The sequence below is a fragment of the Toxotes jaculatrix genome, chromosome 5 (assembly GCF_017976425.1).
Source record: "Toxotes jaculatrix isolate fToxJac2 chromosome 5, fToxJac2.pri, whole genome shotgun sequence".
NCBI classification, from domain to species: Eukaryota; Metazoa; Chordata; class Actinopteri; family Toxotidae; genus Toxotes; species Toxotes jaculatrix.
Window position 1 is genome coordinate 12,090,799 of NC_054398.1, and position 19,500 is coordinate 12,110,298.

The 19,500-nt window shown below is 41.5% G+C and overlaps 2 protein-coding genes across 5 annotated transcripts; both read right to left on the reverse strand.

Annotated features, from left to right (window-relative positions):
- Positions 1–430: 430 nt before the first annotated feature.
- LOC121182421 (S-adenosylhomocysteine hydrolase-like protein 1) lies at positions 431–9,366 on the reverse strand. 4 transcript variants are annotated; one of them, XM_041038900.1, is made up of 17 exons: positions 9,052–9,366; positions 5,197–5,308; positions 4,598–4,735; positions 4,305–4,405; positions 4,073–4,175; positions 3,848–3,942; positions 3,080–3,186; positions 2,875–2,991; positions 2,722–2,785; positions 2,530–2,618; positions 2,327–2,397; positions 2,144–2,238; positions 1,958–2,056; positions 1,332–1,400; positions 1,150–1,228; positions 912–1,032; positions 431–820 (listed from the first exon to the last, which is right to left on the reverse strand). In XM_041038900.1, exons 1-17 carry the CDS (start codon positions 9,340–9,342, stop codon positions 814–816), a joined length of 1,758 nt encoding a protein of 585 aa, XP_040894834.1. In that variant the 5' UTR covers positions 9,343–9,366; the 3' UTR covers positions 431–813. The 4 variants fall into 4 exon arrangements, with proteins under 4 accessions (XP_040894834.1, XP_040894836.1, XP_040894835.1 ...); XM_041038902.1 differs by lacking the exon at positions 9,052–9,366 and adding an exon at positions 8,034–8,136; XM_041038901.1 differs by lacking the exon at positions 431–820 and having other exon boundaries at positions 908–1,032.
- Positions 9,367–11,092: 1,726 nt separating this feature from the next.
- LOC121182171 (muscarinic acetylcholine receptor M2-like) lies at positions 11,093–18,633 on the reverse strand. The gene is made up of 4 exons (XM_041038533.1): positions 18,540–18,633; positions 14,166–14,399; positions 13,101–13,967; positions 11,093–12,126 (listed from the first exon to the last, which is right to left on the reverse strand). The coding sequence occupies exons 2-4, from the start codon at positions 14,334–14,336 to the stop codon at positions 11,815–11,817; spliced, it is 1,350 nt and encodes a 449-aa protein (XP_040894467.1). The 5' UTR covers positions 14,337–14,399; positions 18,540–18,633; the 3' UTR covers positions 11,093–11,814.
- Between the last annotated feature and the right edge of the window lie 867 nt (positions 18,634–19,500).

Here is a 19,500-nt window from a genome sequence, read left to right on the forward strand (position 1 = left end):
GCCCCCTAGTGGGTAAAAAAAAAGTCACTAATGAAGTTCGGCAGTCTTTGTGGAGTTGTTTCCTACCAGCAGGGCCACTGGTCAGCCTTTCCATTACTCACTGTTTAGTGTTTAATAGGAAACTATAGATATTGTGTGTGAGCACAGGTTGTTTAGGTTTGTTTCTGAGAGCAAAATTTAAAATACCTTCCTGACAAAAGTTTTGTTAAAGTTATCAGACAGAAAAACAAGGAAAAGCCTTGAAAAAGAGCGAAACTGTTCTTTTTATTATATCTCACAACTCCAGTACAATTCGCTTTCAGAGCATTAACTCAATGAAAATGTGTTCTGGCCAGACTGTGTTAGAGGTCTGGGATCTGTTCAAATTCAGTTTAAGTTTACTTAAAAGTGCTAATGGTATAAAGAGCAGATATTCAGTCGATAAAGTCTGCCGCAATTTATAGTTTACAAGTGGTTGATTAAATATATGTAAGTGACAGCTGCTCCAGTTTATAAATGGTGTGTTGTTGTTTTTTTTTAATTTTTGTTTTGTTTTTTAACAGAAGAGTAAATAATAAAACAGTCAGTTCTTTGTATTTACCTGGACACTGTGAACATTCATAACCAGAAACAGATGCAACTGCACATGCACAAAAAAAAAAAAAAGAAAAACATAAGTGAACAAAAGTAGATTGCAGTCTTCATCTGCTCTTTCACAACATTGTATCTGAGTGATCTTCAGACTGTAGAGGGCGTCAGTGCTCTGTTTGCAGATCTAAAATCCACCACAGCATATCTGAGGAGCTGCTGTCCTCCAGCTTTTATGTCCACAGGTTAATACCTATTAAAAAAATGCTTTTTGTTAAATACAAAAATAAATAAATAAATAAAATGTGCGTATTGTATGTGAGAAACAGTGTACTTGTCTTCACCTGTAGTAGTTGGGTTTGAAGGGCCCGTTTTTGCTGATGCCCAGGTACTTGGCCTGATCATCAGTCAGTTCTGTGAGGTGAGCGTCAAATGTGGGCAGGTGAAGACTGGCCACATATTCATCTGAGAATATGTAAACATATAGGCTTTATCATTTTTAAATGAGCCTTTTGACTGTGTTGATAAGGAAACCAATAAAAGTCATGTTTGTTTCGGGGTATTTTAAATCAGTGGACTTACCCATCTTCTTTGGCAGCAGGTAGACGTCATGTTTGTATCGTCCCTCAGGAGCGTTGTACAGCTCTATGAGAGCCAGGGCCTGAAACACAGCAGCAAAAAGCCTCTGTTAACACAACTACAGGTGACACTGGCACTAACGCTAAACACAGTCTATTTTGTCAAATAAATCTGTAAGAACATACCTGAGTTGTGGCAGTGATGGAGAGGACAAATGATGGCACTGTGGAGCAGCTTAGATTCAGCAAACGGCCCTAAGAGAAAAAAAAACAAATACTGAAATGACACAATAATGTGACAGCAGCCACTGATCATAACCCACAGACTTCACACCTGCACACCTGATCTAAGTCAAAACATTAGCTGTGAAAAAGGCCTGTTGAAAAACAGTTTTAAATACTCAGCTCTGATCATGAACAATGGACAAATTTACCTTTTATGTAGAAAACATTTCAGTCACTCAGCTTTAATCTCACCCAGCTTTATTCATCAAGCTTGGTAACAGTGACTTTCAAGGTAAATTAGTTAGTAAGGTAGCTCCAAATAGGCCAAAATATATATATAAAACCTCTTCCAGGAAGAACAGCCACACTGTGAGCACTGAAGAAAACTTCTGTTCGCTTCATTAGACATGAAATGATTTAAATTGAATGTCAAGTAAGTAGCTGTGTAATAAACAGGATAATGTGCAGAGAGCCAGTCATTAAAGCAGCTTGAGCTCCTTCAGGGCTTTGTTTTGTAGTACATATGTTGTTGTACATTGTCCCTTGGTAGTGGTGTATGACAGAAACAATAATAACAGTATCATCACCTCAGCCAGCAGGACAATTCTCTTGCCATCAGGCCAGATAACGTGGTCCACCTGAGGCCTCACACGCTCCCACCTCAGCTCTGAGGTCCGCAGACTCACCTTAGAAGCAAGAGTCAATAGTTTACACACACACGAGCACACACATATAGAGACACGCAGAGTCACACACACACTCCATGTTTTTACCAAATCTATCTCAGTGTTGGAATGACCCATGTTGCAAACTATGCAGCCGTTCTTCATTCTGTCCAGATGTTCCCTCCCCACCACATTTTTGTTGCCTGCAGAGAAATGAAAATTAAATAAATACCAATAGAAATAAACATTAGTGTGGTGTAGGTGTGCTGTTGACAAGAGGGCATCAGTTACCTGTGCAGGTGATGACCATGTCTACCTGCCTGACCACCTCACTCAGTTTAATCAGTCTGAAGCCATCCATGCTAAGAGGAGCAGGGGGGGATCGGAGAATGGAGTTCAGATTTTTTCGCAATATGTTTTTATGGTGTTTGGATACAATGTGGGAGGGAAACACTTTTCACAACTCTGCTGATAAAAGCTTTCTCCATTCATACCAAGCCTGAAGGGCACAAATGGGATCCACTTCTGTAACGTATACAACAGCACCCAGTGCTTTCAGGGCAGCGCAGCAACCTTTTCCAACCTAAAAGGAAAGAGATAAGAGACTGGAAGAGTTGCTTAAATTTAATAATTTGCCTTTGTTAAAAAAAAAAAAAAAAGACTGCAGCATTTTTATTGAAACTGACCTCACCATATCCACACACTACCACCTGTTTTCCTCCAAACATGACGTCAGTGGTTCGCTTCAACCTGAAAGAAAAATTCAACACAGTCAGGTCGCTGCTCTGTGCTGCACCAGTGTTTTTACCTGTTTACCATCACAACATGAGTCACCACACCCATCCAGTATGGACTCCTTGCAGCAGTAGAGGTTGTCAAATTTCTGCTTGGTCACTGAGTCATTAACGTTCATTGCCGGGACACACAGTCTGCCCGCCTTTGACAGCTGGTACAACCTAAAACACAGTCGGAGGGACACACGTGTGAGCTGGAGGAATAACTTTGTGTACCTGTAGAGAGATTCAAGTTTAGTGTGAAACCAACCGATAGACGCCTGTAACGCTTTCCTCCACGATGCCTTTGATCTTCTTGAACAGACTCGGGTACTTCTTATAGATCCAGTGGGTCAGGTCACCACCGTCATCCAGAATCTGACAAGAGTGACAAAGCAAAATAATGTCTCCATCACTGCAGTAACTGTGGCAGTGAAACTAAAGGCACAGTTCACCCAAACATAATAAAGTACATTTTTAATGGGTAGTTTCAAGTTTGATTTGCTGAGATATGGAGGTACTGAGGAACTGTATCACAGGCCATTAAAATGTGTTAAACGCTTGGGTTTTGGTGCTCAATTTGTCAAAAAGAAATGAGCAATATTTTTAATTAGTACCTTCAAATGCTCACATGACACAGAGAGAGCAGGAGAGCACAACTACCAACTGTGTCTACCTAAATTTCTACTCGGAAATCATATTAACTTTATATTTATTAGTGCAGAAATACATGTGCACAAAAGGAACAGAGCAATAAGGAAATGTCACTATTATCTTTAACCAAACATAACATGACCATAGTTTTTTTTTTTTAAACTTACTAAGCATTTTTGTACTAAATGGTCAAAAAACTAACTTTTGGAAATATAGAAAATTAATCGAACAAACAGTTGACACATAAATTTTAGTTTCTTGTAAAATAAATAAATAAATGCACATGTCCTTGAGGACATATTGAATTTTTTACTGTAGAGCTACCAAGCACTACCTGTCTTTCTGTGACAAATAACTGCACAGTGGTGTTATTGTTTGCCAGTACCATGTTGGGCTGCCAGGTCTCGGCACCGACACATTGGTCGATGCACCACCAGAAGTCGTCCTCTGATTCTCCTCTCCACGCAAACACTGAGGTGCCTTAGAGTAAGTGAGAAACAAAGAGCAAGTGAAGATCAAAAGAGAAAGTAAAGAAGGACAAAAAAAATTGATGAGGTGAGGGTGATGGTGGAGGAGGGTGGAGGAGCAGCTGGCACACGGCTGGTTGTACCTCCTTCAGCCAGAGCAGCTGCAACAGCGTTCTGAGTGGAGAAGATGTTACAGGCTGCCCAGCGACACTGAGCCCCCAACGCACACAGAGTCTCAATCAACACCTGCAAGAAGTCAACACATACAGAGTCAACAGCACGTACAGAACGTTAACCTTCTGATGCTCTGAAGTGTCTGTTGCTCTCACTAAACCTCGGTCGGTGTTGGATTGTGTTTGTGTTTGTTGAACTGACCGCTGTCTGTGCAGTGATGTGTGTGCAGCCCACAACCTTGGCTCCAGCCAGAGGTTTCTCCCCACCTGCTCTTTTCCTCAGCACCATCAGTGCTGGCATCTCTAAACATCACAGACAGTGACAGAGTCAAATTCAGCAGGAGGACAGAAATCATGAATGCAAGCATATTTTATTTCTTCTTGTTGTGTGTTACATTTCCTCTGTAGAGTCTTATTAGATGTGTTTTACATATATCTCATACATTTATCACTTGTGAAGACATAAACAAAGGTGTGAGGACTCAGTATTTTTACCTTGCTCTGCGATTTCTATTTCTCTGCGTCCGAAATCAGCCTGCTTGATGTTTTTGATGCAGAAGTCGGAAAGGCCCTTGGAGGTCTTCTGAAGCTTGTCTTTGGGAGAAGATTCATCCTCAGAGCTGTCACTGCACACTGCAACACAGCAATAAGGCACTGTGTGTAAAAACCATCAGCTGGTAGAATATAAAATCCAAGAACAAACATAGTTCAAGCAAAACAGACATATGATTTGTTGGAGAGCTTTACAGTTATGAATCGGCTCAGGTTTTGTTGTTTCTGATATCGTGTTTGGAATCAGACTTAAGCGAGGTCAGTCTTTTCTATGAGCCTTTGAAGTGAGCCTTTTGCACAAACTCTGGCAGTGACTGACATGTTTGAGAAAGGCTCACAGAGCCGATTAGGACCAAATTAAAGAGACTTAATTCTTCAGAAGACTTTTCCTTTTAATTAAGGTTTAGCTGAACGAGAAAGCAGCGAGGCTAATCCTCAGGGCCTGTCGTAATCGTGCAGCTGGGATCAGAACCAGCTCAGTTTATGTATCAAAGACATGTGATCAGACTTAAGAGCGTATGTGTGTGTGTATGTTTCCATACCTGAACTGTAGCTATCTGTGGACGACTGTGAGATGGAGCGAGATAGAGAGCGTCGACCTGTCTTGGTGGGACGTTTGTTGAATTCTTGCTTCTGGTCAGTGAACTGTATTTGCTGTGGAGACAAAAGAGGAGACATAAACGTACAGAATAAACCAGATGAGAAAGAACATGTCAGTTTCTATTTCCCATTAGGTCACAAGCAGAGACTCTCATCAACGTCATGTTTGAAGCGGACAGACCTGATGCAGACATAAGAATTAAATGATGAAATTTGCAGATAAGTGCCGCACATCACAGCAGACTTTCTTGTGAACTACCACCTTTATGTTTCACAGCATGTCACTGTCATACATCTCCTTCTCATGTCCTGACTCATCCCTGCATCTGCTGCTGTCTCACCATCCAGTGTGGCTGTGTGAAGGCTGGGCTGCTGCCACAGGAATCCCACTTGGCCATGTTCGCTCCTTGGCTGCTCAATGTGACTCTGCTGCTTGAGTCTGAGCTTCAGGTCCAGCTCCCCCCACCAAAAAAAACCCCCACACCACCCTCAAGCTTACTGGGGGCTTATTCCTTGTGTGCAGGCATGTGCACACACCCACCAACCCAGACACACCCCCACACTGACCCCACCTCCAAAAAATACACACATGCACATGAGTGTTTGAAGCTGCAGGGCTGCAAGCGTGTACTGAGCTAAAGTATACTGCTGATTTACTGTACTCTAATACACACACATACTGTTGGATCAAATCTTAAAGACATTTAGGTAAAGGGGCACTGCATTGATTTTACACATATAAGGTGAGTTTACTCACAGGGAGCACTACCCAGTAGGTGAAAACAGTTGTATAATCTCTTTTGAAGCTGTGGAGGGACTTTGCTACAAGAAAATAGCCCCAGTGATTATGGGTTGGGTGTGTGGGAATGACCAATTAGTTATGTTTAATGAAAGATGCTTTCAAATTGCATTCAAGGAAATGTAGGATCCTGTTTTTTTTTTTTTTTTGTTTTGCTTTTTTTGTAACTAGACTCATAAAAACATCAGTTTGTCTAAGTGCCCCAGCTTTCTGCAAGTACAATACTGAATTGCTGGAGAAACTGTAGAAGGGGTGCAATGTGTAGATGCTCTCTGCTGCTCCTCTCTTCTACTCCCTCTGCTGTACTGTGACCACGAGTCCTTTATCACTTGTCAGTTCAGATGAAAGTGCACTGAAGAAGCCAGGAAGACATTTTTAGAATACAAACAGAAAGGGCCGAGTGTAATAGAAAAAAATAATACAATGATAACAAGGTGACCTTGTTCCAACATCACCAAGGTGTGAATTAAAACTTAAATGCATTATCAAGTCAAAGTGAAACTGTCATCTGACATTTCCAGGTATTTCAGGAATAATTCTTCCAGTAAGCCTTCTACTCATAACTAATGACATTCATTACAGATGCATTAGAGAAATAAGTGGGGAAAGGCATCAGTATCAGACAGGATTAAGTGATGCATCTTTCATGTGACGCTGCTACTCAAACTGAGCCCTCCAATCCTCGTTAGGAGCAATTAAGCCAGAGACCTGTGAACGTTTGAAATGAGGATCTCTGTGTGGGTTTCTCAGGCCCGTGCTTTCCTCTGACTTTCATTAGATGTTTTATCACATGCCAAAGAGGCATCGTGGAGGCCTACAGGGTTTAAGACGCTGACACTCTTGTGACCTCAGTTACTTGTGATGAGGTGATAACAGTATCCACAAAGCCAAGCCAATCAATTTACAAAGACTGAACAAAAATCTGTCATCAGTCACCATTATGACATGTTAACAGCACCTTCACTTTATCGTCACCATGTTTCACATGAAGAAATCACAGTCCTCCTGGAAATGCTTCACCTCCCTGCAAATGGATCAATCAGTCCACTTTGTTGACCTGGTTGATTTAATCTGTATACAATAATTCCTCAATGAAAGACAAGTCAATAGATCAAATAAAAAACTAATATTAACACACCTGGAGTTTGGAGTTTCAATAAAGCACTGGTGCCTGTCTTTGAACAGGCACCAGTGCCTGTTCAAAGACTGGTGTAAAATTTAACTCTATTTTTGTTTAATCGGTTGAATCAGTACAGTTTATATTTTATGTAACTTTTTTCACTTATGCTCTTGTTAATATTTTGTAAATACTATTATTTATCTATTTTATTTTACTTACAACGTTTTGTATGGCATTCTGGGTGAAGAGCAAAGTAAGAATTTCATTGTACAGGGAAACCTGTTTCCTTACTGTGCAAATGACAATAAACCCTTTGAATCTTGAATCTTGAATCTTGAATACAGGCTTTTGAGTACAGCTGGCACTAACTCAAGCAGCTGCTTAATCTTTAACACAAAAAGACATTAAGCTGTGACTTGGAGCAGTGTGAAAGTTAACTTAATGGTCACAAAACTGTCTCTCACAAGGACCAGAAAATAGGCTTGAATTCAAGCCAGCTGCTGTGAAAGTACTAGGATTATTTTAATTAATGTTGCCGTGTGAGTCTTAATGTGAAATCAAAAAAACTTCCTTGGGAGATAATTTGTGCATTGATTTGCTTCGAACAGTTCAAATGACAAATCCTCTTCTTTACTTTTCTACTCTGCTCTTGGAGAAGACCTGAAAATTCACAGCTGTAGTTGTTTCAAAAGCAGTTAGAAAGGATTTTTTTTTAAGTTTAAGTGCTGCCATTAAAACAGCTTTTTGTTTACTTCTACCTAATTCCACAAGAAAGCCTGACCCACTGTCCTTCAAAATAAAACTCAAAAACGTTTCCCATAAAGAGCATAACTGTGCTGCCAAAACAAAAGCAGTGATACCTTGATACAGATGGACTGCACTGCCTCCTGGTCCTTGGCCTTAGTTATGTTCACTAGACTGTACACTTTCTTCATGCTGGCAGAGCGCTCCCCACAGTGACACTCAACAACTCGACAGAGCTGCAAGCTGATGCTGCTGAACTGATTACAGAGTTCACAGAGTGACGCTTTATGCTACGCCCTCGCCCAACAGGCCCAGGTGACAGGTGGAGAGAGGATAGAGGGACAAAAGTGGAAACAAATGGAGTCTTTGTGAGGCTTACAGAGGGGCACTCTGGGAAAACATAGGGGAGGGATGCAGGTTAGAGATGGAGAGAGGCAAGAGAAGCTCAGTCAAGTGTTACTTGAGGCCAGATGAATATGAATATGGGCAGTGAAGTGCACTCTGCTCTCAGGGTATGCATTCAATAGACAGCAGAGAGATATACATACATGACCATACATTCATTTGTTAGAGGGAGAGGGACGAGAGCAGCTATAGTGAAAAAAGAACCAGCAAAGCGAAAAAACAGGAGCCTTGTTATGGCTGCGTTCAGGGACACAGTGGGCAGCTTAGGTTTCTCTAAATAAATAAATCGGACAATGGAGCTGGAATTTACCATTTTCTGTCCACTAAATGACCAAAGCAGCTCTGCAGTGTTACTCTTAAAGGGCCACTGCACAGATTTTACACATCCTGGTCAGTTTACCCATCATGGAAAGTATCACACAGCCTGTAAAAGCAGTAGTATAATGCCTTTTGTGGCCCTGGAAAGGGGGGGAGAGAGCCCCTGATGATGTCATAGTGAAGTCATCCGGGTTACCTTAGTTCAGAGGTCAAATTCATGACCGAAAGTCAAGATGTGGACATTTACCAGTACATTTACCAGACCAGTACACCCACACCAACATGTGTGTGGGTGTACTGGTCAAACATTGAGAGAGGACTGCACATCGAAACTAAAATCATTAACAGCCTGAGTGTATGCAGATTCACGTTGCCTGTGGAGTCAGTCAGTGTAGTAGAGTCCTTGCTTACCATGTCAGTCTTTAGAGCTTCAGTAACCAGCTCTCCTGTCCCAGACGCCTCTGTCCCGTCTCTGTCCCGACCCTGAGGAGTCCACCTGCTCTCTGCTGCCTTGAGCATCTGCAGCAAGTTCGGGCTGCTTTTTACAGCCTGATCTTTGGTGCTTTCCCCTGTGGTACTAGAAGCGTCCCACTCTGCCTCTCCATTCAGCACTGCTCCGTCCTCCACATGTGGTTCAGGGTAATCATCAGGTAGTGGCAGGTCCTCCTGGGAGACTCCTGTCTGGTCCTTTAACTCTGCCATGACTCCTCTGGCAGCCAGTAGTGAAATGAATTAGATTTCCTGCTCAGGTGATCTGACAACAAACCAGGTGACGGCTCAGCCATAAACTGCCCACATACATCTGATATTTCCTCCTGCAAGGCGTGTGTTTTTATTCTAAACATTAGTCAGCATGGGGCCCTCTCAGAGTCTGGCACAGAAAGTTTCTCCAAAAAGAAGCACTTACTGTATTAGACTTTTTTTTTTCCAAATCTGTGTTGTCTTTGCTAACACTGCATAACAAAGACATGAATACAACACAAACCAAGGGTTACATTATAAACAAACGGCATGGTGACGTGTTTACATAAAACTCCACCAGCATCAATAGTGGCTCCAGGGTGACCACCTCCTCCACCTCCCCTTATAAGTCTGATGTAAGTCTAACAAAATGGCTGAGACAAATATGCACAACTAAATCATTATTCACACCACAGTTATGGGAAGGAGTGGTGTGGCTGGCCCCTCAAATAGACTGGTGTAGTCATCAGGCTTGAAATACATAATGTTAAGGATTAAAGGTTAATGTGGTAATCTAAGTGTGCCCATTTGAACACTGGAACAGGTTTTTCTTGCTGTAATCATTCTTCATGGTCACATTGGCCATTAAAACATCTCTTCACTTTCAATGTAAGTGATGAGGGACCAAAAAAAAGAGATATCCACTTGATTTGTTGGACTGATCAGACTTCATATAAGCTGACAGTGTTGAGAGCCATTATAAAACCTGGATTTGTCATTTTTGGGATTTATCGGATTTTTGTGTTGTGATTATGTATCTGTCCTATTCTCATGCAGCTCACAGTAAAAACACACAGTGATCACACACAGTCAAAAGTTCTCTTTCCACACATCCTAAATATTTAACAAATGTTGTAACTGATGTTGTAACAGTACAGACACATAGTTAAAGTTTTCAGGTTTCTACCAGTGACCCCTTCAGGCAGTGGAGTATTGATTTTGAGACAGGCTTTTTATTCCACCAGATGGCGTAACAGTTCCACAGCTGTCCAGAGGAGTTTTCCCACAGCTGAGACAGAGAAACCTTCTGTCCTTTATTCTTCAGGTGCAAAGGCTGTGGGAGAACGAGGAGAGGTTTATGACACCCAGTCCAGAGGGAGGGGCAGTGGGAGAGGGATACTGTATCCTGTCCTCTCTCTCTGGCCAGATAGGTCTCTGATCCTCAGTTCTATTCAGTGCAGGAATTTCTGACTCTGGTGTTAAATTGAGAGGGGTATAAAAATGTCCCTCTAAATGGCTAGTGAGGTTTTCACGAGGACCTTTTAAACAGTTTTTAATTTTAAAGGCTAACATTAAAGAAAATTGTCTAGGCATATTTCATTTGCTCTGCTTTTCTTTGTTGGAGTACGTCTTATTCTCTTTGTCAACCAGGTTCGCTCTTCCATTATCTCTTTTATCACAGAAAATATTTTAACTGATTGACTTCGTTCAGCTGCTTGTAGTGTTGATTTGACAGGTTGTGTTTTGTTTTTTGTTTTTTCACTTTTCACACTTATTCCTACTCAGAAGTGCATCAATGAATATGAAAATATGGAAATGGAAAAAACAGCATTGTTTAACTCTGAACACATTTAGGACAGTTTATGAGAAAGAAACAAAATAATACCAAATAAAATGCTTTGTCATAATCAGTTTTATTTATAGAGAACATATATTCATACATAAAGAAAGAGGTGAGGATATGGACAAATCTCACATTGGGCTCATTTCACAACATGGATTACAGATGTTATTAGTTTAATAGGAGTGAGTAAATTTAACCATAGAGGAAACGTGCACGCACGCACACAGACACACACACATATACACCCACACACATCTTTTTACAGACTTCTGAAAGTTTTTAATTCGACTGATGATTTCTCAGTTTGGCTAATTCTTCCCACTTCACAGCTCAGTGTCACTTTATACAATAACATGTCAAGAATACAGTGTATTTTTCTACAGTGGATCGTCTTCTTCTTATAGTAGACTTATACTTTTATCACATTAACCACACTTTTAATGCTGGGGTAAAAACAGGTTGCATATTAAACAACGTGCTGCACAAGCTCATGTAGAAGGAGCAAAGAGGAAAAGATCCTTTCAAAGTAAAACCCCAAATGACACTCGGTCAATGTTTTCACAATAAACAGCATTCCTACTAGAAAGCATTGGCTGGAACATTATAATACAATGCCATGTCTTTTTTAAAACCATCAAAGTTAAGTACAATTACAAATTTAAAAAAAGCATATACAATTATGAAATTAAAACAGTTTCATTTCATTTTCAGTGGCAGAGGGAGAAAGTTGAAAAAGAAATGGAGTAAGTGCACAACGAGAACACACCTAGCCTATGTTTCAACAACATGTTCACGCCAATATTGGTGTCTTTGATCTCTTTATCACATTATTTTGACTCCATCACGGACATGAGGCGGTGTTCCCACCCTCATCGTGCCGCACGTATGTTCTTGTACTGGCACAGAAGCAGGTGCTTGAAAGTATTTTTGAAGGTGGCATTGCAGAGGGCATAGCAGGCCGGGTTGACGGTGCTGTTGATATAGCAGAGCCAGTAGCCAATGGTCCAGAGGGAGTTTGGGATGCAGATGGAGCAGAAGGTGTTGATCAGCACCATCACGTTGTACGGCGTCCATGTGGCAACAAAAGCAACCAGGATAGCCATGATGGTTCGCGTCACCTTTTTCTCCCTGGAGGAAATGCCCTTCCTTTTCCACTTTGCCACAGCGTTCTGCTTTGTCACCTGGAAAATGTGAGTAGAAAAAGAGTAGAGAAAATTTTTTATTGGTCGTCTTAAAAATGATATGAATTGGTTTTGTTGGCCACTTGGAGGCAGTGGCGCTAGCTGTAAACGCAACAGTGACATACTGTGACCTTAATGAATTGTGAGGAAAGTGATGTTAGCAAACAATTGTTTGTTTACACATCCGGCAGACCTGGAGCAACGTTAAAATTCATTTGGACTCGTGTGTCTGGCCAGCTGCAAATATAAATCTATTAGTCACTCTCTTTCTAGCTCTGTTTTGGTCTGTACGAACTCCAGAGGGAAATGTCTGGCTCTTTAGCAGCTAAATGCTCCACTATGTTCACCAGCTAGTCGCTAAGTGTGTCTGTCTGTCATCTGGTGCTGAGCTGGTAGTGTGTTGAATGGCTTTGTGGGGCTTTTTCAGTGAAAACAGCTGCTTTCTGTTTCTGAAAACGATGAGCTGAAAGACTTTAAATTCTTCAAAGCTGAGTGAGTATTTTTTTTAGAAAGTATATCCATGCTAGTCGGTCTGTGAGTACTAATGTCAACATGCTAATATGTTCACAATGACAGTTGAAACATCACATCTCAGCATGTTCATTATCTCAGTTAGGTGTGTTATAACGATAGTGGTTGCTTATTGGTACTAAAATTGATTAGTTTTGCAGGTATTTGTACAGAAACTGATGATGGCTAAGGAAAAGTAAAAGGAACACCAGCTCATTAAAATTCACCCTGAGGCAAACATAAGTCTGTACTATATTTCATGGCAATCAGTCCAGTAGTTGCTGAGATACCTCTCTCAAAACCACAAATGTCAACCTCTTGGTGGTGCTATAGAAAAAGTCCAGAATCATTGGGATTCGTTCTTTGGGGAACAAAACTGCAGTAAGACTGTAAAACCAGTCAAATTTGTGATTGATAATTTGTGGTGTTTGATGTCCAGACTTTTATCCAGTAAACAAATTTACCTTAAACAGTGTCCTTGTGACCAGACTTTGCCTGTCAGCGGCTGAGTTCTCCGGAGAAGGTGGCTGTGTTTGATTTGCCTTCCTCCCAGCAGTTGATCCTCTCTGTGAGGACGCAGGGACTGCAGCCAAGTCTTTAGATGTTGAGGCGTGGATGCTGTCTGAGTCCACCTGGTCGGTTCTTTCCTCTTTGCAAGGGCCTCTTCCATTCTGCTGCTGCAACATTTCCTTCTCCTTCCCATCTCCAGCCTCCTCCTGAGCTCCTCTTGCCTCGATGCAGTTGTTCTGGCTCTCACATCCTTCCTCCTGGCTGTGAGAGGGGCCTTCTCCCAAACTGGTGCCTGAGGTCTTCCTGCTGTCCTTCCTCATGCGGCTACGGCTGGCCTTTGAGATGCGCCAGTAGAGGTAGATCATGATGGCCACTGGCAGGTAAAAAGCTGCTATGGCTGTCCCAAACGTCACGACTGGGTTGGAGAAGAACTGGATGTAGCACTCATCTGGTGGCACGGTTCTCCCACCCACAATGAACTGCCAGAACAAAATGGCGGGAGCCCACAGGATGAAGGATAAGACCCAGGCTGCGGCGATCATCAGGCCCGCCATCTTGGTGCTGCGGCGTGCTGGGTAGCTGAGTGGTTTGGTGACACAGAAGTAACGGTCAAAACTAATGATGAGTAGGTTCATGACTGAGGCGTTGCTGACAACATAATCGACAGCCAACCACAGGTCACACACCACTGCTCCCAAAGGCCAGTAGCCTATCACAATGTAGACAGTGTAGAGGTTCATGGAGCAGACGCCGATAATAAGGTCTGCACAGGCCAGGCTGAACAGGAAGTAGTTGTTGACGGTCTGCAGGTTTCTGTTTACCTTTAGAGAAACAACATGGAACAGGCCTTCAGATGCTAATCTTTTTTTTTTGTAAAATGTGATGTGTGGTGTCTCATATCGATTAGATTACCCCTCTGCACAGGGTTGCACATGGTTATCTCTAATTTGGGTGTCCAGAGATGGATGCTTGAAAACACACTCATTACTCAGGACTGATCAAAACAAGAAAACCCAAACCTTGATAGAGAGCATGACCAGGATGTTTCCAATCACAGTGATCAGACTCAGAGATCCAGCCACCAGGATGATGAGCACTATCTCCACGGTCGTGTACAAGCTTCTAGAGAAGAGGCTGGTGTTGTCAGCACTGCTGATGTTGGTGGTGTGGGTTGAATTCAGAGACTCCATTCTGTCTCCTCTTGGATATCTTTCTCAGAGATGCTTCAGGCTTGAGTCATATCTATACAATACCTGGTAATGAAAAAAGATTATGAAAGAGTCAGATTCTTTACAGCTATTTTGATATTTCTGATTTTGATACAACATCTTTGTGTTTGTGTGCACATTTATCTGCCCACACAGTCACAGATGCAAAATCATGTGTAACCTCGAGCGTGTAAACAGCTGGCAGGTGTTTTGAGTGTTTCTGAGCTTGTGGCATGGCCCAGGTGTGAAGGATAGACAGGTGAGCAAACAAAGGCTGCAGCAACTGTGTTAAAATATACAGCGCATACTCATTTCAGGAATAACCATTTGAAACTGGTTTGGAGTTTATATGTAAATCTGCACAGTAGGTGTTGTCTTTTATGTGCAAATCAACTGTTATAGTAAAATGTAGTAAAAAGTCATAGATGTGACTAGACTTAAAAGATATCTGATGCTTCTACTACAAACTGAGTTTTTAAACAATTTTGCATCTGGCTAATTTTGGGTCTGAGTTATCTTTATACTTGTATAGAGGTATAAATGGTTTCTTTGCTGAGCTATTCTCCTCACCTACGTCTTAACTGACTCGGAAGTCTTAACTCTGATCAAATCTGACCTGACAGGTTGAACGGGACCATGTAACGAGGACACCTACACCTCTAGAGAGGGAATTTAAATTTCCCGTTCAGCCTTGAAAGTCACAAAATGCCCTTTGAGAGTATCCAATCTGTGCGCAAGAGCCAATTCAAAAATGTCAAGTTGTCATTTTGATCCTGCAGGCATGTAGAAGTCCTTTCCTAGAATCTCTGCTCCTGGAAATGAAGGAGCTGCTGTCTGGTTTGAAAACTGGATTTTCATTTGGAAAAGGTACTGGATGTGTGTGACTGTGACTGAATATGTCTATTTGTGCTTGTGTGCCTGCTCTTTGAGACAGATGTCCAAATAAACCTCAATAGAAGCCATGGTTTAAATGTCAGAACAGGACAGCTTCTCCGAGGCTGAAGAGGGGTTATCTGCAGAATAATTTCTGTTCTCTGAGTGGGGGAAAAAGGTGGGGGATGGCTGCCTGTTTTGGGAGTTAAGAGAGACTGTTTCAGTGTGTGTACAGACAGATTTCCATTGGGGCCACCCACGCTCATTGTGCTGTTTGGTGCTTTGGATAAAAGCATCTACTAAATAGCAAATGATATGTGTATGGAGATACCTGTTCTTTTGTATCTATTATGAGCTGTGTGTTCAGAATGGCCCCAGGCAGTCAGGCTAACAGCAAAACACCACAATTAAGGCAAAGTATCTTTACAGTTACTATTATGTTAAAAAAACAACATGAAACATCAGATATAGACCAACAGTATGTACACAGCATAACAATGTGATTAACTGATGTATTCCGATCAGAAAATCAATGTAAAGACACTTAGATGAGACCACGAGGGTTGTTGCACACTGATGAAACCCTGTAAGTGACTCCATTAGACTACAGGATAACATCATACTGTACCTGAGAGATGTTTCCTTCCTGCTCTTACAGCGAGATGAAACTTCATTACGGCATCTCTAACTCTATCACCTACTCATCAAAGACCCATTCTGGGGCTTTTCTGTCACAGATGAGAAAGAGCTAGTGTCTCTTTCTCCCTCTCTTTGTGTGTGTGTGTGTCTCTGTGTGTTGGTGGCTTAGCCTTGACAGCCTGTGCCTCTTAGGTTTGAGTTGTGAGGACATTTTGGTCTCATAGTGAATTTATAGTATAGATAAGATCTGGGCTAAGATCCTGCCTTTATCATGTGGTGTGGATTACAATCTCTTCATTTTGGGGCAACAAGCAGGTCTCCACAAGGTAACCCATTACATTACACTTGCTTTTAGGTTAAAGTTAGGTTTGGGGTCGCAGTAAGTCATGTAGCAATAATGGTCCACACCAGGTAAGTCTTAAAGGAATTTAATATAAGTTAATGTGATATCCTCCTAAGCAGTGGCGGAGCAAGTGTCTAGGTTTTTTAAGTAAAAGTAGGAATACAACAAAGTAAATAATTATTGTATACGTCAGTCCTGCATTATTCATTTTAAAATGACAGAAATTTTATCAGAAAAGTGTACTTAAGTATCAAAAGTCAAAGTACACATTCTGCAGCAAAGGCCCTTCATTAGGACCCAATTGTATTTTGCTGTTATTTCATCTTTATAAAACCTTCTGTGGCTCCAGAGGGAGCTGCACCAAATCTCAAATCACATTCTCCTTCGTTTTTAGAAGCTATCAGGACAGTGAGGTTAATGTCAAACTCTATTAGTTTGCCAAAGTGCACCACATTTATTAACAGGCTGTCTAATAAGCTTGTGTGAAGATGTTTCCGTGTGATGAGATGGCTGGATGAGGCGGGGGGGCTGCCTGCTCACAAGCCCATCTTCACTTCTGCCCTTCATTCAGGCTAATAAGGCCTACATTACTGGATCTCCCTTGTTGTTGTTCAGGGCTACTGGAGAGAGTCACAGAGGCAAACAGCATTTCTTTGACAGGCACAGAGGCATAGTAATTAGATCCAGCAGATGCTGCCTGCAACAGCTGTACCGGTAATATGCTTCTAGGATGTAGTAGTACTCATCTGGCAGGGCGAGCTCTGCTTTAAAAAGTCTGTACTGTCTTTGATATCATGAACTAAACAAGAGTCGGGTGCAGAGTCAGTAGTTACCAGCAGATGAGACAGTGAAACAAGGGGCTTGTTTGCTGAGACAAGAGCAGGTGTGGAAACACATCTGTGACTGGGGACATTACACAGAGTACACAGCTTCATCAAAAGAAGGATTTAATGGCTACAGAGATCAAAGTGCTTTTTTCAAATAGATTTTTATCTCATAAATGCATTTTATTGTTTGCTGTGTCTTTTCTGAATGGAAATTGTCGTGGTTTTGGATGTTTGTACAGATGGGACCCTACTCAACCAGCAACTGCAAAGCATGTAAACATACAAATTTTACCATATGGGACTAAATTAACTAGAAATTGCCCAGTTTGATGATGTTTGATTTGCAAAAGCAGCATTTGACAGATTTGAAATTGTTTTTTGAGGCAGCATTTTCCAGCACGTTTCCTGATATTATTGCACTAGTTCCTATAAGTGGGTTTGCTGTGATTTCAGAGGAGTGCGTCCTGAACCTGAAGAGTGGGAAATTTCACATCAACCTGAGCTTTGGCCTCGCACAGCAGTGTAACGGAGAGAAGAGAAAACCTCTGAATGTCCGTACTGCGGTGCTGCAGTAGAGCGAGAAAGAAAACAAGGCACAAATAACAGATATACCAAGGTGGAAAGGATGAAAATATAAAACCAGGGAGAGAGGAGAAAACTCACAAAAGGGGGAAAAGATGAAAAACTTTGAAATAAAAAAAGGACAGCGCAGTGCCATACAGGCAGAGGAAGTCCATCTCAGGGGACAGGAGTGGGAGAGAGTTAATGAGCAAAGATTAACAAACATAACTTAATTTCATCTTGTGGGCCTACAGTTTTCAGGGAGGAGCTGTCTGTTCAAAATCTAATTTCCCTCTTAAACACAAACACAAGTAACCAGGGGGATTCCTCGGGAGCAGGGAGACTGGGGAATCCAGAGTCAGGATCTGATGCTGGTGGCTGATTGAAACCTTTCAGCTCAGTACAGAAATGAAGATAAACATTTCTAGAGCAGCCTTAGGGGAACAATTAAGCCCAGTTCGACTCTACAATAAATAGAAACTTTCTCAGGAAGCTGAGGAGGGCAAAATTTCAATCAATATTGATTGATCAATATTGATGTATCACATTGTATTCCTGGAATTTGACTTTTGGTCTGTGAGGTTACAAAGACAATTTTATCAATATCTGACTGTTCCCATAATTTAGCTTTTCATTTTTAGACACTCCAGTTTTGCAATATTTGTAAATGACTGTCCTTATTTGACTTTTAGCAACGTTTGAATCTTTTTTTTTTTTTTTTTTTTTTTACTTTACAGCATAAATAAGATAAGGGTTACAAAAATACACACCCCGAGGGAATTTCGTGTGAAATTCAAAATAGAGGAAATGCATTTCACAACTTTACAGATGTGCTGAAATATAGTTGGCTTTTCTGGTGCCTCAGCCAAAAGGTGTTAATATCTCTTGAAAGTTGCTGATCCGTAAGTCAGAGTAATTTTCTAAAAAAAAAAGTGTCCTTACCTGCAGCAGACTGGTAGAAATCCACAGAGAAATGATATCTTACAAATAACATGGGTGAGCTGTCTGAGTTTCGTCCATGTTACTGTCACTTCTGTCGACACACTGGAGCAGAGAGAGAAGCAGAAAGTAACCCGACGTTGATGTTGCTCCTCCTCTGACAAGAACCAGTGTGTGTGTGTGTGTGTTGGATAGAAAGACAGACTGACAGACAGACTAGGGAGGGGTTATGAGGGCTATTAGTGAGTGTTGTGTTGAATCCCTTAAGCTAGGGTCGCAAATTTGAATAAACAAGGGACAGAGACAGACGGAGACAGAGAGAGAGATGTTTGTTTCAGAACCATGGAGAGCACTGGCCTCTTCAGCTATAAAACATCATGTCCTCCTGCACAACAAAGCTGTAGGCAATCATGTGGAGGGAAGTTTGAGTGGCTGTGGCCTGAAATAAAATGGTAAAGCACTATTTAAAAGAGGACAAAGGAGAAGGGTCGCACTGTTATTCTGTTGCTGCAGGACGTTAACCTTTAAGACTCTGCTGTTTTGACCTTTTAACCAAACCGGTGACGCAGTCTGCCCCAGTTGGTGGATGACCTTACTTTGATGGAATTATCACAGAGAATAATGGTCCCTATCCACAAAACAATATTGCAAATGAAACGAAGAGCGTGGCATCAAGCAGGACAGGGCAGGACATGTAAACATGATTTGACATGAGGGAATATGAGATGATTTATTGCGCTTGTCTTGGTCCAGACTTAGGGTTCACTGATCACATCTACATCAGTCTGTTTGCTGGAATATAATATAAACTGTAGAAAACTTGTGTATTATTTTACTATTTTGTTTATATATATTTATTTATATTTATATTTATTTATTTTGGCATGTTCACTGAGAAAACTGTACTGGTGCAGCCATGAACTCCACCTCTGCTGTTGCACCATTTGTCATGAGCACAAATCAA

Bases quoted from the DNA above. Each gene is read 5' to 3' on its own strand.
- LOC121182171 (XM_041038533.1), bottom strand. From the start codon at position 14,336: ATGGAGTCTCTGAATTCAACCCACACCACCAACATCAGCAGTGCTGAC. The intron at 13,968-14,165 runs GTTTGGGTTTTC...GTTTCTCTAAAG, and splicing joins TGGTCATGCTCTCTATCAAG to GTAAACAGAAACCTGCAGAC. The intron at 12,127-13,100 runs GTAAATTTGTTT...CACATTTTCCAG, and splicing joins TCACAAGGACACTGTTTAAG to GTGACAAAGCAGAACGCTGT.
- LOC121182421 (XM_041038900.1), bottom strand. From the start codon at position 9,342: ATGGCAGAGTTAAAGGACCAGACAGGAGTCTCCCAGGAGGACCTGCCA. The intron at 2,057-2,143 runs GTAAAAACATGG...CTTGCTTCTAAG, and splicing joins CCAACACTGAGATAGATTTG to GTGAGTCTGCGGACCTCAGA. The intron at 1,033-1,149 runs GTAAGTCCACTG...ACATATTCTCAG, and splicing joins CCTGCTGCCAAAGAAGATGG to ATGAATATGTGGCCAGTCTT.